Raw genomic sequence first — 27,052 nt, 5'->3', positions numbered from 1 at the left:
CACCAAATATTTTCATCATTTAAGACCCCATTCCTATATGCTGTTTGCATTTTTTTCCCATTCCTGAAACTGCCATATAAGGAAATTGATAATTTTGCTTTATATGTTCTTTTTTTCTCATACATTTGCAAGATGTCTCAATCTGATGCTGTCTCAGAAATCACTGTTGGAACCCTGCTGCCGGATAACGGTTCTACCAAAACTAAGTGCATTTGTTGTAAACTTGTGGAGGTTATACCTCCAGCTGTGGTTTGTAATAGTTGTCATGATAAGCTTTTACATGCAGAAAATGTATCCATCAGTAGTAGTTCATTACCTGTTGCTGTTCCCTCAACATCTAATGCACAAGATATACCTGTAAATTTAAAATAATTTATTTTTGATTCTATACAGAAGGCTTTGTCTGCCATTCCACCTTCTAATAAACGTAAAAGGTCTTTTAAAACTTCTCATAAAGTTGATGAAATTTCAAATGACCGACAATATACTGAATTAGCCTTCTCTGATGAGGATCTATCTGGTTCAGAAGATCCTGTCTCAGATATTGACAGACAAATCTTCTTATTTGTTTAAAATTGAGTATATTCGTTCTTTGTTAAAAGAAGTGTTGATTACATTGGATATGGAGGAAACTAGTCCTCTTGATATTAAAACTAGTAAACATTTAAATTCTGTTTATAAACCTCCTGTGGTTATTCCAGAGGTTTTTCCAGTTCCTGATGCTATTTCTGATATAATTTCTAAGGAATGGAATAGGCCTGGTACTTCTTTTATTCCTTCTTCAAGGTTTAAAAAATTGTACCCTTTGGTAGCAGTTTCTTTAGAGTTAAGGGAAAAGATCCCTAAAGTTGATGGGGCTATCTCTACTCTTGCTAAACGTACTACTATTCCTATGGAAGATAGTACTTCTTTTAAAGATCCTTTAGATAGAAAACTTGAATCTTATCAGAGGAAAGCCTATTTATATTCTGGTCATCTTCTCAGGCCTGCAATTTCTTTGGCTGATGTTGCAGCTGCATCAACTTTTTGGTTGGAACATTTTAGCGCAGCAAGAATTAGATTCTGATTTGTCTAGCATTGTTCGCTTGCTTCAGCATGCTAATCATTTTATCTGTGATGCTATTTTTGATATCCTCAAAATTGATGTTAAATCTCTCAGGCCCATTTATCAAAGGGCTTGCGGACCTGATCCGACACTGCGGATCAGGTCCGCAAGACCTCGCTAAATGCGGAGAGCAATACGCTCTCCGCATTTAACATTGCACCAGCAGCTCACAAGAGCTGCTGGTGCAACGCCGCCCCCTGCTGACTCGCGGCCAATCGGCCGCCAGCAGGCAGCTGTCAATCAACCCGATCGTATTCGATCGGGTTGATGTCCGGAGATTCCTGTCCGCCTGTTCAGAGCAGGCGGACAGGGTTATGGAACAGTGGTCTTTAGACCGCTGCTTCATAAGTTGTGTTTCTGGCGAGTCTGAAGACTCGCCAGAAACACAGCGCTTCAAGCTCCGTACGGAGCTTGATAAATGGGCCTGTATGTCTTTAGCTATTTTAGCTAGAAGAGCTTTGTGGCTCAAATCTTGGAATGCAGATATGACTTCTAAATCCAGATTGCTATCTCTTTCTTTCCAAGGTAATAAGTTATTTGGTTGTCAGTTGGATTCAATAATTTCAACTGTCACTGGGGGGAAGGGAGTTTTTTGCCTCAGGATAAAAGACCTAAGGAATCTGTTTCCAATTGGGAACCTTTTCTTCGAATTGGAATAAATCCAAGCCATTTAAGAGATCAAAGCCAGCCCCCAAGTCCGCATGAAGGTGCGACCCTCATTCCAGCTCAGCTGGTGGGGGGCAGATTAAGATTTTTCAAAGATGTTTGGATCAATTTGGTCCAAAATCAATGGATTCAGAGTAAGACAGCCTGTGAGAAGATTTTTTTCTCTCGCGCATTCCAGCAAACCCAGTAAAGGTTCAGGCTTTCCTGAAGTGTGTTTCAGACCTGGAGTTATCAGGGGTAATCATGCCGGTTCCTTTTCAGGAACAGGGTCTGGGGTTTTATTCAAATCTATTCATTGTCCCAAAAAGAGAAAATTCATTCAGACCAGTTTTGTATCTAAAGATTTTGAATCGATATGTAAGAGTACCAACTTTCAAAATGGTGGCTATAAGGACTATTCTGCCTTTTGTTCAGTAAGGGCTTTATAAGTCCACAATAGACTTACAGGATGCATATCTTCATATTCCGATTCATCCAGATCACTATCAGTTCCTGAGATTCTCTTTTCTAGCCAAGCATTACCAATTTGTTGCTCTTCCTTTTGGCCTAGCGACAGCTCCAAGAATCTTTTCAAAGGTTCTTGGTGCCCTACTCTCTTTAATCGGAGAGCGGGGTATTGCGGTGTTTCCTTATTTGGACGATATCTTGGTACTAGCTCAGTCTTTACGTTCTGCAGAATCTCATACGAATCAACTAGTGTTGTTTCTTCAAAGACATGGTTGGAGGATCAATTTACCAAAAAGTTATTTGATTCCTCAGACAAGGGTAACCTTTTTAGGTTTCCAGATAGATTCAGTGTCCATGACTCTGTCCCTAATAGACAAGAGACTATTAAAATTGGTTTCAGCTTGTCGGAACCTTCAGTCTCAATTATTCCCTTCAGTGGCTATACACTGTGTGCAGAATTATTAGGCAAATGAGTATTTTAACCACATCATCCTCTTTATGCATGTTGTCTTACTCCAAGCTGTATAGGCTCGAAAGCCTACTACCAATTAAGCATATTAGGTGATGTGCATCTCTGTAATGAGAAGGGGTGTGGTCTAATGACATCAACACCCTATATCAGGTGTGCATAATTATTAGGCAACTTCCTTTCCTTTGGCAAAATGGGTCAAAAGAAGGACTTGACAGGCTCAGAAAAGTCAAAAATAGTGAGATATCTTGCAGAGGGATGCAGCACTCTTAAAATTGCAAAGCTTCTGAAGCGTGATCATTGAACAATCAAGCGTTTCATTCAAAATAGTCAACAGGGTCGCAAGAAGCATGTGGAAAAACCAAGGCGCAAAATAACTGCCCATGAACTGAGAAAAGTCAAACGTGCAGCTGCCAAGATGCCACTTGCCACCAGTTTGGCCATATTTCAGAGCTGCAACATCACTGGAGTGCCCAAAAGCACAAGGTGTGCAATACTCAGAGACATGGCCAAGGTAAGAAAGGCTGAAAGACGACCACCACTGAACAAGACACACAAGCTGAAACGTCAAGACTGGGCCAAGAAATATCTCAAGACTGATTTTTCTAAGGTTTTATGGACTGATGAAATGAGAGTGAGTCTTGATGGGCCAGATGGATGGGCCCGTGGCTGGATTGGTAAAGGGCAGAGAGCTCCAGTCTGACTCAGACGCCAGCAAGGTGGAGGTGGAGTACTGGTTTGGGCTGGTATCATCAAAGATGAGCTTGTGGGGCCTTTTCGGGTTGAGGATGGAGTCAAGCTCAACTCCCAGTCCTACTGCCAGTTTCTGGAAGACACCTTCTTCAAGCAGTGGTACAGGAAGAAGTCTGCATCCTTCAAGAAAAACATGATTTTCATGCAGGACAATGCTCCATCACACGCGTCCAAGTACTCCACAGCGTGGCTGGCAAGAAAGGGTATAAAAGAAGAAAATCTAATGACATGGCCTCCTTGTTCACCTGATCTGAACCCCATTGAGAACCTGTGTTCCATCATCAAATGTGAGATTTACAAGGAGGGAAAACAGTACACCTCTCTGAACAGTGTCTGGGAGGCTGTGGTTGCTGCTGCACGCAATGTTGATGGTGAACAGATCAAAACACTGACAGAATCCATGGATGGCAGGCTTTTGAGTGTCCTTGCAAAGAAAGGTGGCTATATTGGTCACTGATTTGTTTTTGTTTTGTTTTTGAATGTCAGAAATGTATATTTGTGAATGTTGAGATGTTATATTGGTTTCACTGGTAAAAATAAATAATTGAAATGGGTATATATTTGTTTTTTGTTAAGTTGCCTAATAATTATGCACAGTAATAGTCACCTGCACACACAGATATCCCCCTAAAATAGCTATAACTAAAAACAAACTAAAAACTACTTCCAAAAATATTCAGCTTTGATATTAATGAGTTTTTTGGGTTCATTAAGAACATGGTTGTTGTTCAATAATAAAATTAATCCTCAAAAATACAACTTGCCTAATAATTCTGCACTCCCTGTATGCATGGAAGTTTTAGGTTTCATGACTGCAGCATCGGACGCGATTCCCTTTGCTCGTTTTCATATGAGACCTCTCCAGCTTTGTATGCTGAACCAATGGTGCAGGGATTATACAAAGATATCACAATTAATATCCTTAAATCCCAATGTTCGACTCTCTCTCTGACTTGGTGGTTAGATCACCATCGTATGATTCTAGGGGCCTCTTTCGTTTGTCCAACCTGGACTGTAATCACAACAGATGCAAGTCTTTCAGGTTGGGGGGCTGTTTGGGGATCTCTGACAGCACAAGGGGTTTGGAAGTCTCGAAGCGAGATTACCAATAAATATTTTGGAACTCCGTGTGATTCTCAGGGCTCTTCAGTTTTGTTAAAGAGAGAACCGTTGATTTGTTTTCAGACAGACAATATCACAACTGTGGCTTAAGTCAATCATCAGGGTGGGACTCAGTCCTCAAGCTATGAAAGAAGTATCTCGCCAACCTTGGCCACTTCCATTAAGGCCAGACCTTCTATCTCAAGGTCCGTTTTTCCATCAGGATCTCAAATCATTAAATTTAAAGGTATAGAAATTGAACGCTTAGTGCTTAGTCATAGAGGTTTTTCTAACTCCGTGATTAATACTATGTTACAAGGTCGTAAATCTGTTTCTAGAAAGATTTATTATAGAGTTTGGAAGACTTACATTTCATGGTGTTCTTCTCATACATTCTCACAGCTCTGAATTCTTTTAGAATTCCAAGAATTTGACAGTTTCTTCAGGATGGTTTGGATAAAGGTTTGTCTGCAAGTTCCTTGAAAGGACAAATCTCGGTTCTTTCTGTTTTATTCCACAAAAAAAATTACTAAGCTTCCTGATATTCATTGTTTTTTACAGGCTTTGGTTCGTAGCAAGCCTGTCATTAAATCAATCTCTCCTCCTTGGAGTCTTAATTTGGTTTTGAAAGCTTTACAGGCTCCTCCATTTGAGCCTATGTATTCTTTGGACATTAAACTACTTTCTTGGAAAGTGTTGTTCTTTTTGGCCATCTCTTCTGCTAGAAGAGTTTCTGAATTATCTGCTCTCTTGTGAATCTCCTTTTCTGATTTTTTCATCGGGATAAGGCAGTTTTGCGGACTTCATTTAAATTCTTACCTAAGGTTGTGAATTCTAACAACATTAATAGAGAAATTGTTGTCCCTTCTTTGTGTCCTAATCCTAAGAATTCTTTAGAGAGATCTTTACATTCTTTGGATGTGGTGAGAGCTCTGAAATATTATGTATAAGCTACTAAAGTTTTCAGGAAGACTTCCAGTCTATTTGTTAGCTTTTCTGGTTCCAGGAAAGGTCAGAAGGTTTCTGCCGTTTCCTTGGCTTTGTGGTTAAAACTTTTGATTCATCAAGCTTATTTGGAGTCGGGTCAAGCCCCCGCCTCAGAGAATTACAGCTCATTCTACTAGATCAGTCTCCACTTTGTGGGCTTTTAAGAATGAAGCTTCAGTTGATGAGATTTGCAAAGTTGCAACTTGGTCTTCCTTGCATACATTTACTAAATTCTATCATTTTTATATATTTGCTTCTTCTGAAGCAGTTTTTGGTAGAAAAGTTCTTCAGGCAGCTGTTTTTATCCCTCCCTCTCTAGTGACTCTTGCTTGGAGTTCCACTTCTTGGGTATTGCTATCCCATACGTCACTAGCTCATGGACTCTTGCCAATTACATGAAAGAAAACATAATTTTTTTTTTTACCTGATAAATTCATTTCTTTCATATTGGCCAGAGGCCATGAGGCCCACCCTTTTTATGGTGGTTATGATTTTTTTGTATAAAGCACAATTATTTCCAAATTCCTTTGTTGATGGTTTTTATTCCTTTCTTATCACCCCACTACTTGGCTATTCATTAAACTGAATTGTGGGTGGGGTGAGGGGTGTATTTATAGGCATTTTGAGGTTTGGGAAACTTTGCCCCTCCTAGTAGGATTGTATATCCCATACGTCACTAGCTCATGGACTCTTGCCAATATCAAAGAAATTAATTTATGAAGTAAGTTCTTACATAAATTATGTTTTTCATGCGGATAAGGTGGTCCTTCGTCCTAAATTGGGGTTTCTCCCTAAGGTGGTATAGGATTGGATAATTAATCAGGAAATTGTTGTCCCTCCTTTATGTCCTAACCCTCCTCATAAGGAATGTATTTTGCATAATTTGGATGTTGTACGTGCTCTAAAATTTTACTTACAAGCTACTAGAGATTTCTTTCATGTAATTAGCAAGAGTCCATGAGCTAGTGACGTATGGGATATACATTCCTACCAGGAGGGGCAAAGTTTCCCAAACCTTAAAATGCCTATAAATACACCCCTCACCACACCCACAATTCAGTTTTACAAACTTTGCCTCCTATGGAGGTGGTGAAGTAAGTTTTTGTGCTAGATTCTACGTTGATATGCGCTCCGCAGCAGGTTGGAGCCCGGTTTTCCTCTCAGCGTGCAGTGAATGTCAGAGGGATGTGAGGAGAGTATTGCCTATTTGAATGCAATGATCTCCTTCTACGGGGTCTATTTCATAGGTTCTCTGTTATCGGTCGTAGAGATTCATCTCTTACCTCCCTTTTCAGATCGACGATATACTCTTATATATATACCATTACCTCTGCTGATTTTCGTTTCAGTACTGGTTTGGCTTTCTACAACATGTAGATGAGTGTCCTGGGGTAAGTAAGTAAGCTTATTTTCTGTGACACTCTAAGCTATGGTTAGGCACTTTTTTATAAAGTTCTAAATATATGTATTCAAACATTTATTTGCCTTGACTCAGGATGTTCAACATTCCTTATTTTCAGACAGTCAGTTTCATACTTGGGATAATGCATTTGAATCAATCATTTTTTCTTACCTTAAAAAATTTGACTTTTTCCCTGTGGGCTGTTAGGCTCGCGGGGGCTGAAAATGCTTCATTTTATTGCGTCATTCTTGGCGCGGACTTTTTTGGCGCAAATTTTTTTTTCTGTTTCCGGCGTCATACGTGTCGCCGGAAGTTGCGTCATTTTTTGACGTTTTTTTGCGTCAAAAGTGTCGGCGTTCCGGATGTGGCGTCATTTTTGGCGCCAAAAGCATTTAGGCGCCAAATAATGTGGGCGTCTTCTTTGGCGCTAAAAAATATGGGCATCATTTTTGTCTCCACATTATTTAAGTCTTATTATTTATTGCTTCTGGTTGCTAGAAGCTTGTTCACTGGCATTTTTTTCCCATTCCTGAAACTGTCATTTAAGGAATTTGATCAATTTTGCTTTATATGTTGTTTTTTCTATTACATATTGCAAGATGTTCCACGTTGCAACTGAGTCAGAAGATACTTCAGGAAAATCGCTGCCCGGTGCTGGAGCTACCAAGCTAAGTGTATCTGCTATAAACTTTTGGTATCTGTTTCTCCAGCTGTTGTTTGTATTGCATGTCATGACAAACTTATTAATGCAGATAAAATTTCCTTTAGTACTGTTACATTACCTGTTGCTGTTCTGTCATCATCTAATTTTCAGAGTGTTCCTGATAACATAAGAGATTTTATTTTTTAAATCCATTAAGAAGGCTATGTCTGTTATTTCTCCTTCTAGTATACATAAAAGTCTTTTAAAACTTCTCTTTTTTCAGATGAATTTTTAAATGAACATCATTCATACTGATAATGGTTCTTCTGGTTCAGAGGTTTCTGTCTCAGAGGTTGATGCTGATAAATCTTTGTATTTGTTTAAGATGGAATTTATTCGTTCTTTACTTAAAGAAGTATTAAATGCATTAGAAATAGAGGATTCTGGTCCTCTTGATACTAAATTTAAACGTTTAAATAAGGTTTTTAAATCTCCTATAGTTATTCCAGAAGTGTTTTCTCTCCCTGATGCTATTTCTGATGTAATTTCCAGGGAATGGAATAATTTGGGTAATTCATTTACTCCTTCTAAAACGTTTAAGCAATTATATCCTGTGCCATCTGACAGATTAGAGTTTTTTGGGACAAAATCCCTAAGGTTAATGGGGCTGTCTCTACTCCTGCTAAACGTACTACTATTCCTATGGCAGATAGTACTTCATTTAAGGATCCTTTAGATAGGAAAATTGAATCCTTTCTAAGAAAAGCTTACTTATGTTCAGGTAATCTTCTTAGACCTGCTATATTTTTAGCGGATGTTGCTGCAGCTTCAACTTTTTGGTTAGAAGCTTTAGCGCAACAAGTAACAGATCATAATTTTATAGCATTATTATTATTCTATAACATGCTAATAGTTTTATTTGTGATACCATCTTTTGATATCATTAGAGTTGATGTCAGGTATATGTCTCTAGCTATTTTAGCTAGAAAAGCTTTATGGCTTAAAACTTGGAATGCTGATATGTCTTCTAAGTCAACTTTGCTTTCCCTTTCTTTCCAGGGTAATAAATTATTCGGTTCTCAGTTGGATTCTATTATCTCAACTGTTACTGGAGGGAAGGGAATTTTTTTACCAAAGGATAAAAAATCTAAGGTAAATTTAGGTCTAATAATCGTTTTCGTTCCTTTCCTCACAACAAGGAACAAAAGCCTGATCCTTCATCCTCAGGAGCGGTATCAGTTTGGAAACCATTTCCAGTTTGGAATATATCCAAGCCTTATAGAAACCTAAAGCCAGCTCCTAAGTACCCATGAAGGTGCGGCCCTCATTCCAGCTCAGCTGGTATGGGGCAGATTACGTTTTCTTCAAAGAAATTTGGATCAATTCCGTTCACAATCTCTGGTTTCAGAACCTTGTTTCAGAAAGGTACAGAATTGGCTTCAAGTTAAGGCCTCCTGCAAAGAGATTTTTTTCTTTCCCGTGTCCCAGTAAACACAGCAAAGGCTCAGAATTTCTGAAATGTGTTTCAGATCTAGAGTTGGCTGGAGTAATTATGCCAGTTCCAGTTCTGGAACAGGGGCTGGGGTTTTATTCTATCTCTTCATTGTACCAAAGAAGGTCAATTCCTTCAGACCAGTTCCGGATCTATCAATATTGAATCGTTATGTAAGGATACCAACATTCAAGATGGTAACTGTAGGACTATCCTGCCTTTTGTTTAGCAAGGGCATTATATGTCTACAAAAGATTTACAGGATGCATATCTGCATATTCCGATTCATCCAGATCACTTTAGTTTCTGAGATTCTCTTTTTAGACAAGCATTACCAGTTTTGTGGCTCTACCGTTTGGCCTAGCATCAGCTCCAAGAATTTTTTCAAAGGTTCTCAGTGCCCTTCTGTCTGTAATCAGAAAACAGGGTTTTGGTATTTCCTTATTTGGACGATATCTTGGTACTTGCTCAGTCTTCACATTTTCGCAGAATCTCATACGAATCGACTTGTGTTGTTTCTTCAAGATCATGGTTGGAGGATCAATTTACCAAAAAGTTCATTGATTCCTCAGACAAGGGTAACCTTTTTAGGTTTCCAGATAGATTCAGTGTCTATGACTCTGTCCTTGTCAGACAAGAGAAGTTTAACATTGATATCAGCTTGTCAAAACCTTCAGTCACAATCATTCCCTTTGGTAGCCTTATGCATGGAAATGTTAGGTCTTAGGACTGCCGCATCGGAAGCGATCTCCTTTGCTCGTTTTCACATGCGACCTCTTCAGCTCTGTATGCTGAACCAATGGTGCAGGGATTACACAAAGATATCTCAATTAATATCTTTAAACCGATTATACGACACTCTCTGACGTGGTGGACAGATCACCATCGTTTAGTTCAGGGGGCTTCTTTGTTCTTCCGACCTGGACTATAATCTCAACAGATGCAAGTCTTACAGGTTGGGGAGCTGTGTGGGGGTCTGACGGCACAAGGGGTTTGGGAATCTCAGGAGGTGAGATTACCGATCAATATTTGGAACTCGCAATTTTCAGAACTCTTCAGTCTTGGCCTCTTCTGAAGAGAGAGTTGTTCATTTGTTTTCAGATAGACAATGTCACAACTGTGGCATACATCAATCATCAAGGAGGGACTCACAGTCCTCTGGCTATGAAAGAAGTATCTCGAATTTTGGTTTGGGCGGAATCCAGCTCCTGTCTTATCTCTGCGGTTCATATCCCAGGTATAGACAATTGGGAAGCGGATTATCTCAGTCGCCAAACGTTGCATCCGGGCGAATGGTCTCTTCACCCAGAGGTATTTCTTCAGAATGTTCAAATGTGGGAACTCCCAGAAATAGATCTGATGGCTTCTAATCTAAACTAGAAACTTCCCTGGTATCTGTCCAGATCCCGGGATCCTCGGGCGGAGGCAGTGGATGCATTATCACTTCCTTGGAAGTATCATCCTGCCTATATCTTTCCGCCTCTAGTTATTCTTCCAAAAGTATTCTCCAAGATTCTACAGGAATGCTCGTTTGTCCTGCTGGTAGCTCCAGCATGGCCTCACAGGTTTTGGTATGCGGATCTTGTCCGGATGGCCTCTTGCCAGCTGTGGACTCTTCCGTTAAGACCAGACTTTCTGTCGCAAGGTCCTTTCTTCCATCAGGATCTCAAATCCTTAAATTTTAAGGTATGGAGTTTGAACGCTTGATTCTTGGTCAAAGAGGTTTCTCTGACTCTGTGATTAATACTATGTGACAGGCTCGTAAATCTGTATCTAGAGAGATATATTATAGAGTCTGGAAGACTTATATTTCTTAGTGTCTTTCTCATCATTTTTCTTGGCATTCTTTTTGAATACCGAGAATTTTACAGTTTCTTCAGGATGGTTTAGATAACGGTTTGTCCGCAAGTTCCTTGAATGGACAAATCTCTGCTCTTTCTGTTCTTTTTCACAGAAAGTTTGCTAATCTTCCTGATATTCATTGTTTTGTACAAGCTTTGGTTCGTATAAAACCTGTCTTTAAGTCAATTTCTCCTCCTTGGAGTTTGAATTTGGTTCTGGGGGCTCTTCAAGCTCTTCCTTTTGAACCCATGTATTCTTTGGTCATTAAATTACTTTCTTGGAAAGTTTTGTTTCTTTTGGCCAGCTCTTCTACCAGAAGAGTCTCTGAATTATCTGCTCTTTCTTGTGAATCTCCTTTTCTGATTTTTCATCAGGATAAGGCGGTGCTGCAAACTTCTTTTGAATTTTTTACCTAAGGTTGTGAATTCTAACAACATTAGTAGAGAAATTGTGGTTCCTTCATTGTGTCCTAATCCTATGAATTCTAAGGAGAAATCATTGCATTCTTGGATGCTGTTAGAGCTTTGTATTATTATGTTGAAGCTACTAAGTCTTTCCGAAAGACTTCTAGTCTATTTGTCATCTTTTCCGGTTCTAGAAAAGGCCAGAAAGCTTCTGCCATTTCTTTGGCATCTTGGTTGAAATCTTTATTTCATCATGCCTATGTCGAGTCGGGTAAAATTCCGCCTCGAAGGATTACAGCTCATTCTACTAGGTCAGTTTCTACTTCCTGGGCGTTAAGGAATGAAGCTTCGGTTGATCAGATTTGCAAAGCAGCAACTTGGTCCTCTTTGCATTCTTTTACTAAATTCTACCATTTTGATGTGTTTTCTTCTTCTGAAGCTGTTTTTGGTAGAAAAGTACTTCAGGCAGTGGTTTCAGTTTGAATCTTCTGTTTATGTTTTCATTTAAACTTTATTTTGGGTGTGGATTATTTTCAGCAGGAATTGGCTGTCTTTATTTTATCCCTCCCTCTCTAGTGACTCTTGCGTGGAAAGATCCACATCTTGGGTAGTCATTATCCCATACGTCACTAGCTCATGGACTCTTGCTAATTACATGAAAGAAAACATAATTTATGTAAGAACTTACCTGATAAATTCATTTCTTTCATATTAGCAAGAGTCCATGAGGCCCGCCCTTTTTTGTGGTGGTTATAATTTTTTTGTATAAAGCACAATTATTCCAATTCCTTATTTTATATGCTTTCGCACTTTTTTCTTATCACCCCACTTCTTGGCTATTCGTTAAACTGAATTGTGGGTGTGGTGAGGGGTGTATTTATAGGCATTTTAAGGTTTGGGAAACTTTGCCCCTCCTGGTAGGAATGTATATCCCATACGTCACTAGCTCATGGACTCTTGCTAATATGAAAGAAATGAATTTATCAGGTAAGTTCTTACATAAATTATGTTTTTTGGCATTCTTCTGCCCTGTTTGTCGTTTCTCTTGAAAGTGTAAAGGTCAGAAGGCCACTTCTACTGCTCTCTCCCTCTGGTTAAGAAGTATGATTAGTTTTGCTTATGAGACTGCTGGACAGCAGCCTCCTGATAGAATTACGGCTCATTACACTAGGGCTGTCTCCTCTCCTTGGGCTTTCAAAAATGAAGCTTCTGTGGAACAGATTTGCAAGGCGACTACATGGTCCTCTTTGCATACATTTTCCTAATTCTACAAATTTGATTCTTTTGCCTCGGCTGAGGCTTCTTTGGGGAGAAAGTTTCTTCAAGCGGTGGTGCCTTCTGTTTAAGTCCTCCTGCCTTTTTGCTCCCTCCCTGTTCATTTCATGTCCTCTAGCTTGGGTATTGGTTCTCACTAGTAATTGGAATGATGTTGAGGACTCGCCATGTCATAGGAAAGAAAACAAAATTTATGCTTACCTGATAAATAAAAAAAATTCCGGACATGGAGAGTCCACGACCCTGCCCTCTTTTTAATTATAATGCATCAGTTTTTTTTTTTTTTTAGTAAACCTCAGCCACCTCTATACCCTTGTGTTTCTTCTTTTTCCATTTTCATTTGGCTGAATGACTGGGAATTATGAGTAAGGGAAGTTACACTTTGCTCTTTGCCTCCTCCTGCTGGCCAGTAATTGAATATCCCACTAGTAATTGGAATGACCTCGTGGACTCTCCACGTCCAGAAAGAAATTTATCAGGTAAGCATAAATTTTGTTGTTTCTATCCCGTCCTTATTTCTAATTACTCGTGGTCTCTACAACTTTGGTATTAGTTATCAGGAGTAAAAGATTGTGGACTCTATTACCACTTGTATGAAAGAATACCTTATTTATGCTTACGTGATTAATTTCTTTCATGGTGGTGAGAGTCCACGAGACTCCATCCTGTTTTTTGGTGTTGGTTTATTTTTGTTCACATCTTTTTTTTTTTTCCCCTAAGTCTATTATTTTTCTCTTATTTCTTTTCCTACCTATTTTGAATTGGATTTACTCAGACTTGTTTATGTGGGAGGAGTTTTATAGAGCTCTTTTGGATTGGGAATCTTTGCCTCCTCCTAGTGGCAGGGAAGAGTAATTCCGAGGAGTAATGGATCATGGACTTTCACCACCATGAAATAAATTAATTTATCAGGTAAGCATAGGTTGTTTTTTGTGGGTTTTTGTTTTTGGTATAATCGGCTTTTAGCAGTCTTGAGGTACTCACTTTGTGCTTAGTCTACATGTATTTTTTCTTTATGTTGTTACTATAGAGAAGTATCATTTAGACGTATTGCATTTTCTTTTGTGTAACGGGCTGATTTATAAGTAATGTAACTGTGCTGAAATATATTACTGTGATTTGATGTATGAACCTCAGTAAAAAAAATATATATATATATATATATATATTTAAAAAAAAAATTGTGTGAAGATGAGAACTCTTGAAGGCTTCAGTGTGTTTTAGAGCACAACGTGTATATATAATACATAGCAAAAGGTATACTAGCCTATCTTATAGACATAAAATAACTAAATACAATTGTAAATGTAGACATTTTCTCCTTTTTCTCTTAGAGAGACTGCTCTGCTTATTGATCCAAAGAACTCTTGTTCTTCCTCTCGCCAGTGGGTAGCGCTGGTGGTTGGGCATGAGTTGGCACACCAGTGGTTTGGAAACCTGGTCACCATGGTATGTTTTGTTTTTTTATATATTTACTGAACACACACAATAAACCAATATTGTTATGCAATGTAGTTAAACAATGATATACAATAAATATAATTGCAGCCTTCACATTGACAGAGCACTGTTATGCAGATTACTTTAGACACCATTGCTTTAATATTGCCAGTAGCAGAAAACTGTGTAAGGTTGTTTTCTCGGATAGGCTCACACAGCTCTGCCTACTGACAGTAGATGTCATTACATGTGTTTTTTTTTTTTTTTAGTGTCAAATGGGGGAGTTGCACTAACTATATGATTATGGTTATTCCCCCTAATAGGAATGGTGGACACACCTATGGCTCAATGAAGGTTTTGCTTCCTGGATAGAATATCTTTGTGTGGATCACTGCTTCCCAGAATATGATATCTGGACACAGTTTGTGTCTGCTGACTACACTCGAGCTCAGGAGCTGGATGCCTTGGAAAATAGTCACCCTATTGAGGTATGCATTATCCATTCATCAATGATATATACACTAGCTTTCTCATTTATGCACTTGTGATTTCTTTCCTTAAAGCCCTTCATGTATCAGTCTTACAACTCACTTACTTTTACTTCAAGACCCAACCACTGTTGCTTTTACCACACATCTAAACTAAATGTGACATATTGGTGTGGTGGGTCTGGTCCATTGCATCAATAACCACATTCAGTGTTACCCGCTGGAAAAAGCTCAACTAAAGCTCAGCGTATTGCTTTCCAAATCTCACTTGTTTTTGTTCTAAAACTAGAAAACTTACATGAGTAATTTTATTAATTTTTGAACGTTGGCATTTATAAAGATTGTTTGCTTCAGCCTACCCGATATGGGATTTTGTAGTATCTCCAAAACCACATTTTCTGTAAGAGTAACCTTGATTTCCTTTTTATTGTAGGTTAGTGTAGGACATCCTTCAGAGGTTGATGAGATCTTTGATGCTATATCTTACAGCAAGGGTGCATCTGTGATCCGTATGCTGCATGATTATATTGGAGATGAGGTAGGTCAGAAATGCACTTTAATATTCACATATCAAATATCTAAAATGCTACGCTTAATTTAAATTACCTTTTTTTTTCTTTCATGTAATTGGGAAGAGTGCATGAGCTAGTGACGTATGGGATATATAATCCTACCAGGAGGGGCAAAGTTTCCCAAACCTCAAAATGCCTATACATACACCCCTCACCACACCCACAATTCAGTTTTACAAACTTTTGTGCTTGATTTTCTTCTGTGATATGCGCTTCTCAGCATTTTGAAGCCCGATTCCTCTCAGAGTACAGCTAATGTCAGAGGTTTGTGAAGGGAGTATCACCTATTGATTCTATGGTTTTCCTCACAGGAAATCTTTTCAAAGGTTCTCTGTTATCGGTCGTAGAGATTCATCTCCTACCTCCCTTTTCAGATCAACAATATACTCTCATATTCCATTACCTCTACTGATACTTTTTCAGTACTGGTTTGGCTATCTGCTATATGTGGATGGGTGCTTTCGGTAAGTATCTTTTCATTACTTAAGACACTCTAAGCTATGGTTTGGCACTTTTATGTATTAATGTAAAGTTTTAAATATATGTATTGTACTTATATTTGCCGTGAGTCAGGTTTATGTACATTTCCTTTTGCAGACTCAGTTTCAAAATTGGGAAACAAATTTATGAAGTTATTTTTTCTTACCTGGGGTATAGTCTTCAAATTGACTGCTTTTTCATTAATTTTCGCGGGCAAAAATAGGCTCGCAAGGTCGCAAAATGTTGATATTTATTGCGTCATTCTTGGCGCAAGAAATTTTTTTGGCGCAAAGGTACGTTCGGTGACGCAAATTCGTCATTTCCGGCGTCTTAGTTAACGCTAGGTTTCCTTGCACAAGGTTGTCTGCCATGACGCGAGTTGCTGCTTTTCCGGATTTTGCTAGCGCCAAAAAATTCATTTTGCGATATCCCTCTGAATATAAAAGATTTTATTGCTGATGCGATTCAGAAGGCTTTGTCTGCTATTCCGTCTTCTAATAAACGTTAAAGTTGATGAAATTTCAAATGACCAACAACATACTTAATTATCCTCCTCTTTGAGGATCTATCTGGTTCAGAAGATCCCACCTCAGATATTGACACTGACAAATCTACTTATCTCTTTAAGATGGAGTATATTTATTCCTTAAAAGAGGTCTTGATTACTTGGGATATTGAGGAAACTAGTTATCTTGATACTAAAACTAGTAAATGTTTTAAATTCTGTTTATAAACCTCCTGTGGTTACTCCAGATGTTTTTCCAGTTCCTGATGCTATTTCTGAAATGATTTCACAGTAATGGAATAGGCCTGGTACTTCTTGTATTCCTTCTTCTAGGTTTAAAAAGTTGTATCCTTTGCCAACAGTTAGATTGGAGTTTTGGGAAAAAATCACCAAAGTTGATGGGGCTATTTCTACTCTTGCCAAACGTACTACTATTCCTATGGAAGATAGTACTTCTTTTTAGATAGGAAACCTGAATCTTATCTAAGGAAAGCTTATTTATTTTCTGGCTACATTCTTAGGCCTGCTATAATCTATGGCTGATGTTGCAGCTGAATCAACTTTTTGGTTGGAAAGTTTAGCGCACCAGGAAACAGATCCTGATTTGTCTAACATTGTTTGCTTGCTTCAACATGCTAATCATTTTATCTGTGATGCTATTTTTGATATCATCAATATTGATGTTAAATCTATGTCTTTAGCTATGTTATCTAGAAGAGCTTTGTGGCTCAAATATTGGAATGCTGACATGGTATCTAAGTCTAGATTACTATCTCTTTCTTTCCAAGGTAACAATGTATTTGGTTCTCAGTTGGATTCAATTATTTCAATTGTCACTGGGGGAAGGGAGCTTTTTTACCTCAGGATAAAAGATCCAAGGGTAAATCTAAAGCTTCTAATCGTTTTCGTTCTTTTCGACAGAGTAAGGAACAAAAAGCCAATCCTTCCCCCAAAGAATCTGGTTCCAATTGGAAACCTTCTTTAATTTGGAATAAATCCAAGCCTTTTAAGAAACCAAAGCCAGCCCCCACGTCCGCATGAAGGTGCGGCCCTTATTCCAGCTCAGCTGGTGGGGGACAGATTAAAATTTTTCCAAAACATTTGGGCAGATTCTGTCCAAAATCAATGGATTCAGAGTAAGACCTCCTGTGAAATTTTTTTTTTCTCACACGTTCCAGCAAATCCATTTAAGGCTCAGGCTTTTCTGAAGTGTGTTTCAGATCTAGAGCTTTCAGTGGTAATCATACCAGTTCCGTTTCAGGAACAGGGTCTGGGGTTTTATTCAAATCTATTCATTGTCCCAAAGAGAGAAAATTCATTCAGGCCAGTTCTGGATCTGAAAATTTGGAATGGTTTTGTAAGAGTTCCAACTTTCAAAATAGTGACTAAGGACTATTCTGCCTTTTGTTCAGCAAGGTCATTATATTTTCACGATAGACTTACAGGATGCATATCTTCATATTCAGATTCATCCGGACCACTATCCGTTTCCGAGATTCTCTTTTCTAGACCAGCATTACCAATTTGTCGCTCTTCCATTTGGCCTAAAGACAGCTCCAAGAATTTTTTCAAAGGTTCTTGGTGCCCTACTCTCTGTAATTAGAGAACATGGTATTGCAGTGTTTCCTTATTTGGACAATATCTTGGTACTAGCTCAGTCTTTACATTCTGCCGAATCTCACACGAATCAACTAGTGTTGTTTCTTCAAAGACATGGTTGGGGGATCAATTTACTAAAAAGTTCCTTGATTCCTCAGACAAGGGTCACATTTTTAGGTTTCCAGATAGATTCAGTGTCCATGACTCTGTCTCTAACAGACAAGAGACGACTAAAATTGGTTTCAGCTTGTCGAAACCTTCAGTCTCAATCATTCCCTTCAGTGGCTATGTGCATGGAAGTTTTAGGTCTCATGACTGCAGCATCGGACGCGATCCCCTTTGCTCGTTTTTACATGAGACCTCTACATCTTTGTATGCTGAATCAATGGTGCAGGGATTATACAAGGATATTATAAATAATATCCTTAAATCCCAATGTTCTACTCTCTCTGACTTGGTGGTTATATCACCATTGTATAGTTCAAGTGGCCTCTTTTGTTCGTCCAACCTGGACTGTAATCACAACTGATGCAAGTCTTTCTGGTTGGGGAGCTGTCTGGGGTTCTCTGACAGCACAAGGGGTTTGGAAATCTCAAGAGGCGAGGTTACCAATCAATATTTTAGAACTCAGTGCTATTTTCAGGGCTCTTCAGGTTTGGCCTCTGTTGAAGAGAGAACCATTCATTTGTTTTCAGACAGACAATATCACAACTGTGGCATATGTCAGTCATAAGGGTGGGGCTCACAGTCCCCAAGCTATGAAAGAAGTACCTTGCATACTTTCTTGGGCAGAATCCAGCTCTTGTCTAATTTCTGCGGTACATATCCCAGGTGTAGACAATTGGGAAGTGGATTATCTCAGCCATCAGACTTTACATCTGGGGGAATGGTCTCTCCATTCAGATGTGTTCATTCAGATTGTTCAGATGTGGGGTCTTCCAGAAATAGATCTGGTGACTTCCCATCTAAACAAGAAACTTCCCAGGTACTTGTCCAGATCCAGGGATCCTCAGGCGGAGTCGGTGGATGCGTTAGCAGTTCCTTGGTTTTACCAACCTGCTTATATCTTCCCGCCTCTAGTTCTTCTTCTAAGAGTGATCTCCAAGATCATCATGGAACAATCATTTGTGTTTCTGGTAGCTCTAGCATGGCCTCACAGGTTCTGGTATGTGGATCTTGTTCGGATGTCCAGTTGCCAACCTTGGCCACTTCCTTTAAGACCAGACCTGTCTCAAGGACCGTTTTTCCATCAGGATCTCAAATTGTTAAATTTGAAGGTATGGAAATTGAACGCTTAGTGCTTAGTCATAGAGGTTTCTCTGACTCGGTGATTAATACTATGTTACAGGCTCGTTAATCTGTTTCAAGGAAGATCTATTATCGAGTTTGGAAGACTTATATTTCGTGGTTCTTCTCATAAATTCTCCTGGCATTCTTTTGGAATTCCTAAAATTTTACAGTTTCTTCAGGATGGTTTGGATAAAGGTTTGTCTGCAAGTTCCATTAAAGTACAAATCTTTGCTCTTTCTGTTTTATTCCACAGAAAAATTGCTTAGCTTCCTGATATTCACTGTTTTGTGCAGTCTTTGGTCCGTATCAAGCCTGTCATTAAATCAATCTCTTCTCCTTGGTGTCTTAATTTGGTTTTGAAAGCTTTACAGGCTCCTCCTTTTGAGCCTATGCATTCTTTGGATATTAAACTACTTTCTTGGAAAGTGTTGTTCCTTTTGGCAATCTGCTAGAAGAGTTTCCAAATTATCTGCTCTTTCTTGTGAGTCTCCTTTTCTGATTTTCCATCAGGATAAGGCAGTTTTGCGGACTTTATTTAATTTTTTACCTAAAGTTGTGAATTCTAACAACATTAATAGGAAAATTCTTGTTCCCTCTTTGTGTCCTAATCCTTAGAATTCTTTGGAGAGATCCTTACGTTCTCTGGATGTTGTAAGAGCTTTGAAATATTATGTTGAAGCTACTAAAGATTTCAGGAAGACTTCTAGTCTATTTGTTGTCTTTTCTGGTTCTAGGAAAGGTCAGAAAGCTTCTGCCATTTCTTTGGCATCCTGGTTAAAGCTTTTGATTCATCAGGCTTATTTGGAGTCTGGTCAGGCCCCACCACAGAGAATCACTGCTCATTCTACTAGATCAGTTTCCACTTGGTGGGCTTTTAAGAATGAAGCTTCAGTTGATCAGATTTGCAAAGCAGCAACTTGGTTTTTTTTGCATACATTTACTAAATTCTCCCGTTTTTTTATGTATTTGCCTTTTCTGAAGCAGTTTTTGGTAGAAAAGTTCTTCAGGCAGCTGTTTCAGTTTGATTCCTCTGCTTATGTTTTTTTAAAGAATACAGTAATAAATGGTTACAAGACTTCAAACTGATACATATCAGAATATATATATGTATATAAAACATGAATTTATGACTTGTACATTCTTTGTATAAGAAAATGTTTGCCATACAATTTGTATACCAACTCCATGTTATATGAGGTCACTCTTGGACCCCCAAACTATATACATAATGTGTCGTTATAGTTGGTAAACTGAGACAGAAGGAGACCACTCATGGGTCTCAAATGATGAACCTTTTTTTTATATATTTATAGAATAGATGAAAAGTTCCCTCATAATTGTATACAATTTAAAACATATTACCCCAGTTAAACTCTAGCAGCCTCTCTTGGACTGCTGAAACTATAGAGTGGGAGATATCTGGGGGCACGTAGGGGAAAAATATATATGTGTGAAAGGGCCACTTTTGGACCCACAGGACAATATTTGTACCAACAAATGTATGTATTAGGAACCAACTTGCCAACTAGTTATAGAGATTTATGTAGGGAAATGTGCTGGGAAATAGTACCCATAGTCAAATCTCCAGTTGAATTGAACTATGAGTATATCTCTTTCATGGAAGGAGCTACAGTAATGAATCAGGAGTATTAATACAAACAAGTCAACTAGTGCTATAAGAGATAACATATTATAATCAGGAGGAGTGTTGTATAGCATAAGACGTACTTCTAGAGAGAGCTAATATGCTATGGAATTTAACAATAGAGGATGCAAACAACATTTTGTAAACTATGTCACTCATACCTGAACGTATCTCAAAATAGGGACATAACTACGTGTCTGATATCAGGGGCCGCTAACCTGGTTTTACACAGCTCCGGTATGACATAAAAATAATAGCATTATCATGTTAAACAGCCTATATTTATTAATGAATACCAGCTTTGGGGTAGTGCCTCTATCTGGGACTCTAAAATTTTATAAGTCGAAATTAAAATTATGGGCTTAAATATTGAGTGCCTATTATATTAATCCCTATGCCGTACCGCGCCACCTCTGCCGCTGGCCACACAGCACAAGCCCAGTGAACACGCTGGGTAGTAAGAGTGAAGTTAGGCAATAGGTTTAGCGCCCCCTAAGGAAAAAAAACAGGACATGCTATAATACACTGAGAGGAACTAGGGAGTAATCAATACCATGTCGGCATACTCATATAAAGCTATTCTGCCTCATAAGGTATAATACTATTAAATGTTCATTGCCACTTAGAGTCCCAACAACGATTCAAAGCTGAATATGGCTATGTCTCTGTCATGCCGGGCAGAAGTTCTCCATCTAGGTAAAACAGTCTCCGCTGCCGTTCATAGTTTGTTATGGGAGACATTAGGCAAAGTAATCTCCCGGTTGTCTTGCAACAATCCCCTAGGGTAAAATCCGGTGAGCTAGAAGGTAATTAGAGCAGCACAGTGCACTGCCAACCTATTCATATACGGCTATTTTACCTCACATGGTGCATTACTATTACGTGATCATTTCCACTTAATGTTTCAGCCACGGATCAGAACTAAATATGGCCATGTCTCTGTCATGCCGGATAGAAGCTCTCCCCATGGGACAAATAGCCTCCGCTTCTGTTTACAGTTTGTTACGGGAGACATTAAGCAGGGTAATCTCCCGGTTGTCTTGGCACGATCCCATGGAGTAAGGACCGGTGTCCATCTGGCTAATCTAGAGTCCCCAAAACTATACAAGAGTGACTTCTTACCTCTCTTTAAGTATTTCTTTACTGTCACAAACTAAACGGGTTTTTCCCTGCTCAGATCAGGGTTTGCATCACCAATAAAAGTTTCAGCTTCTGTTCCCATCACATTAGTGTCTCCTGGAGTGCACAACCCTTCTGCCGGAGCCACCATGAACTTCTCTTCTGTCTCAGGCGTTGACCAGCTCAGCTGATGGTTAGGTGTTGGTATTAGGCTGCTTGTCAGGTCGTCCTGTATAGAATGCCTCCCTTGACGAATGACCCTGATAGATGAGAGATCCGTACAACCGGGACTATCTGTAGAGTAGTAGTTGGTAAGAGATGCTGAGTCAGACGAGCTGGCACTTAGGGCTACAGTTATCAATGTTCATATAGACTGTCAAAACTGCTGGGCTGAAGAGTATTCTGCACAGCTCTTCTTCTAGGCTCCGGAAGTGTTCATTCAGAAGCTGCGTCACTGAGTGTTCCCACTTGTCCAGGGCCTCCATTTGTGAAACAATGTATGCACGGTTCTCTCTAGCACACAAGAGTCCTAAAGATGTTTGGCAAGTTGGCCCCCTTCTGCAATATAGTGGGCAGTCTATGGAGACTGCTATACACCGGTTACAGGGGGGTGGAGTCGGGATCTTGTGTAGAGGCCGCCGCCTAAGATCTCAACGGACCAGATCTGGGTCCCAGAGTTCATTAGCTCTGCAGCTTTGAGATAGTAGTGTGCAGTGGTCTTTAATCTAATCAAAGACGAGTTGTTTATCTAGGTGAAGTGCAGAATTGCTGCTTAAATCGGCGGATTGAGCAGTTCACTCCAGGAGCCCCAGATATTGCGACCATTCATGGCCGCCGCCTAGCCACCCCCCCCCCCCCCTCTGCTTATGTTTTAATTTTTTTCTTTCAATTATGATAAAAACTTATTTTTTTGTATGTGGATTTAATTTTTCCAGCGGAAAATGGCTGTTTTAATTTTTATCCCTTCCTCTCTAGTGACTCTTCTGTGGAGTACCACATCTTGGGTATTACTATTCCATACGTCACTAGCTCATGGACTCTTGCCAATTACATGAAAGAAAACATAATTTATGTAAGAACTTACCTGATAAATTCATTTCTTTTATATTGGCAAGAGTCCATAAGACCCACCCTTTTTATGGTGGTTATGTTTTTTTTGTATAAAGCACAATTATATTTCCAGTTCTCTTTTTTTATGCTTTTTACTCCTTTTTTCTATCACCCCACTACTTGGCTATTCATTAAACTGAATTGTGGGTATGGCGAGGGGTGCATTTATATGCATTTTGAGGTTTGGGGAACTTTGCTCCTCCTGGTAGGATTGTATATCCCATACATCACTAGCTCATGGACTCATGCCAATATGAAAGAAATGAATTTATCAGGTAAGTTCTTACATTAATTATGTTTTCCACCTCATTGCATAATATATATGATTTGTAAACTAAAATGGGATTAGTTGTAATTGTTTAATACATTTCACAAAATAATTGCTTCATAATATGCTAATAATAAAAAATCAAGGGATATGGCAGTCAAAATAAAACCTTCATGATTCATAGTGTGCAATTTAAAAAGAGAAACTCCCCGTACCCAGATGGCAGGACTTAAGTCTATGTAGAGGAGATATTTGTTCCTCCCCTGCTACTATAGTACTGATGCCTTCAACCTTTGTTCTCAATATGTGCAGGGTATATTTTATTTAATCTTTACAAAGGCAGTAAAGATTGGGGTTACTCTGGCTCGCCCATATTGCTTACTTGTTCATCGGTTCCACTCTTAGCATAATTCTATGTGTATCAACCCGAATAACCCGATGATGTGGCCACTGTTGTAAGGCGTTGTGTAGTTTTGTTGTGAAACATTTGTCATGTCATTAGTGTGGTCTGGATCCACACTGCTACTCTCATTTATGGTTTCCCTATATAAAATATTTTAACTGAGCTATATAAACCGTGTCTAAGTTAATAGTTTAGAGTTTAGAACCATGCCAGACAGGACGATAGTCCAGTATGTAACTAACCCTCTTATAATTTCCTTCTAGTAACCCATATGCTTATGAGTGTAATGTTGTAGCTCATTTTACTTTTGAGTCATAGTATAATAAGCCTTCTTGTCTACCTACCACATTTCAATAACCACCTCCACCCCTCCCCATAGGCTGAGGCTGTATGTTTTTATATATTTAACCTGGCCCTTACTGTTTTATTTATTGGAATGGTTGTAAATCGAAACCGTTGTAAATTGAAATCCAGTTTATAATGTAAGTCAATGGGAAGTGAGGGAGTTAGGTTCCAGGCCCCTCTCAAAATTGTCCTAAGTAACATCTAATACATTATTTTTAAAGCTTTGAAATGAAGACTTTAAATCCTGAACAGCATTATAAACCTAATAATATAGATTGTATCATCATCAAACAATTAAGTTTAATGAGCAAAAACATTTGCTAACAGCACCTAATAAAATAATTACACAACAGACTGCATCATCATCAAACTAAGTTTAATGAACAAAAACTTTTTTTTACTTGCATTTTTCTGCAATCAGTTCTTTGCATTGTTAGCATGTTGGATAATATTGGGTCTACACCTATTCTATGCATTGCAATCTGCAGTGATTAATAAGCAGCTAGGCACCTTCACCTCAAGCAGTTGGACAGGAAGATAATAGGGAAGTGGCTGCTCGATAGCTAATGTCTGTTCTGTGTACACAGATCAATTTCTGACCTGTTAAGTTGCATAACTTTACAGCAAAACAAGCGGACAGCTCCACCTACTGGCTATTTTAATTAGTGCACATGACTAAAAACAAAGTTGTTATTCTGAAACGGCGCAAATTGAACCGGCGTAAACCGAGGGCCACCTGTGTGTGTGTGTGTGTGTGTGTGTGTATGTAGGTATGTATATATATGTGTGTGTGTTTAAGTTTGCAAGTGACACTTTTATGAGTAGGCTTTTGATATGTTGGACACGCTCTCTCCCCCCCCTCTCAAAAAGCAGGACACCCCTCCCCACCCGTTTCCCCTTTCCCTCCCGTCTCCCCTTCCCTTTCGTTCCCCCCCTTTCTTCTGTTAAGTGTGATCAGTCCACGGGTCATCATTACTTCTGGGATATTACTCCTCCCCAACAGGAAGTGCAAGAGGATTCACCCAGCAGAGCTGCATATAGCTCCTCCCCTCTACGTCACTCCCAGTCATTCTCTTGCACCCAACGACTAGATAGGATGTGTGAGAGGACTATGGTGATTATACTTAGTTTTATATCTTCAATCAAAAGTTTGTTATTTTAAAATAGCACCGGAGTGTGTTATTATCTCTCTGGCAGAGTTTGAAGAAGAATCTACCAGAGTTTTTGTTATGATTTTAGCCGGAGTAGTTAAGATCATATTGCTGTTTCTCGGCCATCTGAGGAGAGGTAAACTTCAGATCAGGGGACAGCGGGCAGATGAATCTGCATAGAGGTATGTAGCAGTTTTTATTTTCTGACAATGGAATTGATGAGAAAATCCTGCCATACCGATATAATGTCATGTATGTATACTTTACACTTCAGTATTCTGGGGAATGGTACTTCACTAGAATTACACTGTAAGAAATACATAAAGCTGTTTAATAACTAGAGATTATGTTTAACGTTTTTGCTGGAATGTAAAATCGTTTTCATTTACTGAGGTACTGAGTGAATAAATGTTTGGGCACTATTTTTCCACTTGGCAGTTGCTTAATCTGTTTTCTGACAGTTTCTGTTCTCCCTCACTGCTGTGTGTGAGGGGGAGGGGCCGTTTTTTGGCGCTTTTACTACACATCAAATATTTCAGTCAGCAACTCATTGTATTCCCTGCATGATCCGGTTCATCTCTACAGAGCTCAGGGGTCTTCAAAACTTATTTTGAGGGAGGTAATTTCTCTCAGCAGAGCTGTGAGAATTATAGTTTGACTGAGATAAAAAACGTTTATTCTGTAATTTGTTTCCTGCTTTCAGAATTTGTTATCTTTGCTAATGGGATTAAACCTTTGCTAAAGTTGTGTTATTTACAAGGATTGAGGCTATAACTGTTTCAATTTATTAATTTTCAACTGTCATAGATCTTCTGTGCTTCTTAAAGGCACAGTACGTTTTAATATTACAGGGCGTTCCGTTTGAACCCCTTCATTCCATTGATATAAAGTTGTTATCTTGGAAAGTTCTATTTTTAATGGCTATTTCCTCGGCTCGAAGAGTCTCTGAATTATCAGCCTTACATTGTGATTCTCCTTATTTGATTTTTCATTCGGATAAGGTAGTCCTGCGTACTAAACCTGGGTTCTTACCTAAGGTAGTTACTAACAGGAATATCAATCAAGAGATTGTTGTTCCTTCTTTATGCCCAAATCCTTCTTCAAAGAAGGAACGTCTACTGCACAACCTGGATGTAGTCCGTGCTCTAAAATTTTACTTACAGGCAACTAAGGAATTTCGACAAACGTCTTCTCTGTTTGTCATTTACTCTGGGCAGAGGAGAGGTCAAAAAGCTTCCGCTACCTCTCTTTCTTTTTGGCTTCGTAGCATAATTCGTTTAGCTTATGAGACTGCTGGACAGCAGCCTCCTGAAAGAATTACAGCTCATTCTACTAGAGCTGTGGCTTCCACTTGGGCCTTCAAGAATGAGGCCTCTGTTGAACAGATTTGCAAGGCTGCAACTTGGTCTTCGCTTCATACTTTTTCCAAATTTTCCAAATTTGACACTTTTTTGCTTCATCGGAGGCTATTTTTGGGAGAAAGGTTCTTCAGGCAGTGGTTCCTTCTGTATAAAGAGCCTGCCTATCCCTCCCGTCATCCGTGTACTTTTGCTTTGGTATTGGTATCCCAGAAGTAATGATGACCCGTGGACTGATCACACTTAACAGAAGAAAACATAATTTATGCTTACCTGATAAATTCCTTTCTTCTGTAGTGTGATCAGTCCACGGCCCGCCCTGTTTTTAAGGCAGGTAAATATTTTTTAATTTATACTCCAGTCACCACTTCACCCTTGGCTTTTCCTTTCTCGTTGGTCCTTGGTCGAATGACTGGGAGTGACGTAGAGGGGAGGAGCTATATGCAGCTCTGCTGGGTGAATCCTCTTGCACTTCCTGTTGGGGAGGAGTAATATCCCAGAAGTAATGATGACCCGTGGACTGATCACACTACAGAAGAAAGGAATTTATCAGGTAAGCATAAATTATGTTTTTTCATATAGTGGTCTGATATTTGGAGTACTATCCAGACACTTCTTTGCGGTTTCCCTTGTAATCACCGCTTCTAATTCTACTTACTTTTAGATTTATACGTCTGTTAATTTAGTAACAAT

General features: G+C 39.0%; 1 protein-coding gene across 1 annotated transcript in view; it reads left to right on the top strand.

Moving 5' to 3' along the window:
• The window catches only part of NPEPPS (aminopeptidase puromycin sensitive), a 471,919-nt gene that overhangs the window by 263,223 nt on the left and 181,644 nt on the right, over positions 1-27,052 (top strand). Inside the window, exons 9-11 of the mRNA XM_053697681.1 lie at positions 13,921-14,035; positions 14,350-14,514; positions 14,948-15,052. Of these exons, the coding sequence (XP_053553656.1) occupies positions 13,921-14,035; positions 14,350-14,514; positions 14,948-15,052 (385 nt within the window). The remainder of the gene's footprint in view (positions 1-13,920; positions 14,036-14,349; positions 14,515-14,947; positions 15,053-27,052) is intronic.

Source organism: Bombina bombina, chromosome 1 (assembly GCF_027579735.1).
Source record: "Bombina bombina isolate aBomBom1 chromosome 1, aBomBom1.pri, whole genome shotgun sequence".
NCBI lineage: Eukaryota > Metazoa > Chordata > Amphibia > Anura > Bombinatoridae > Bombina > Bombina bombina.
The sequence above is the reverse complement of the archived record's forward strand: the minus strand, read 5'-3'. Positions and strand labels throughout refer to the sequence as shown.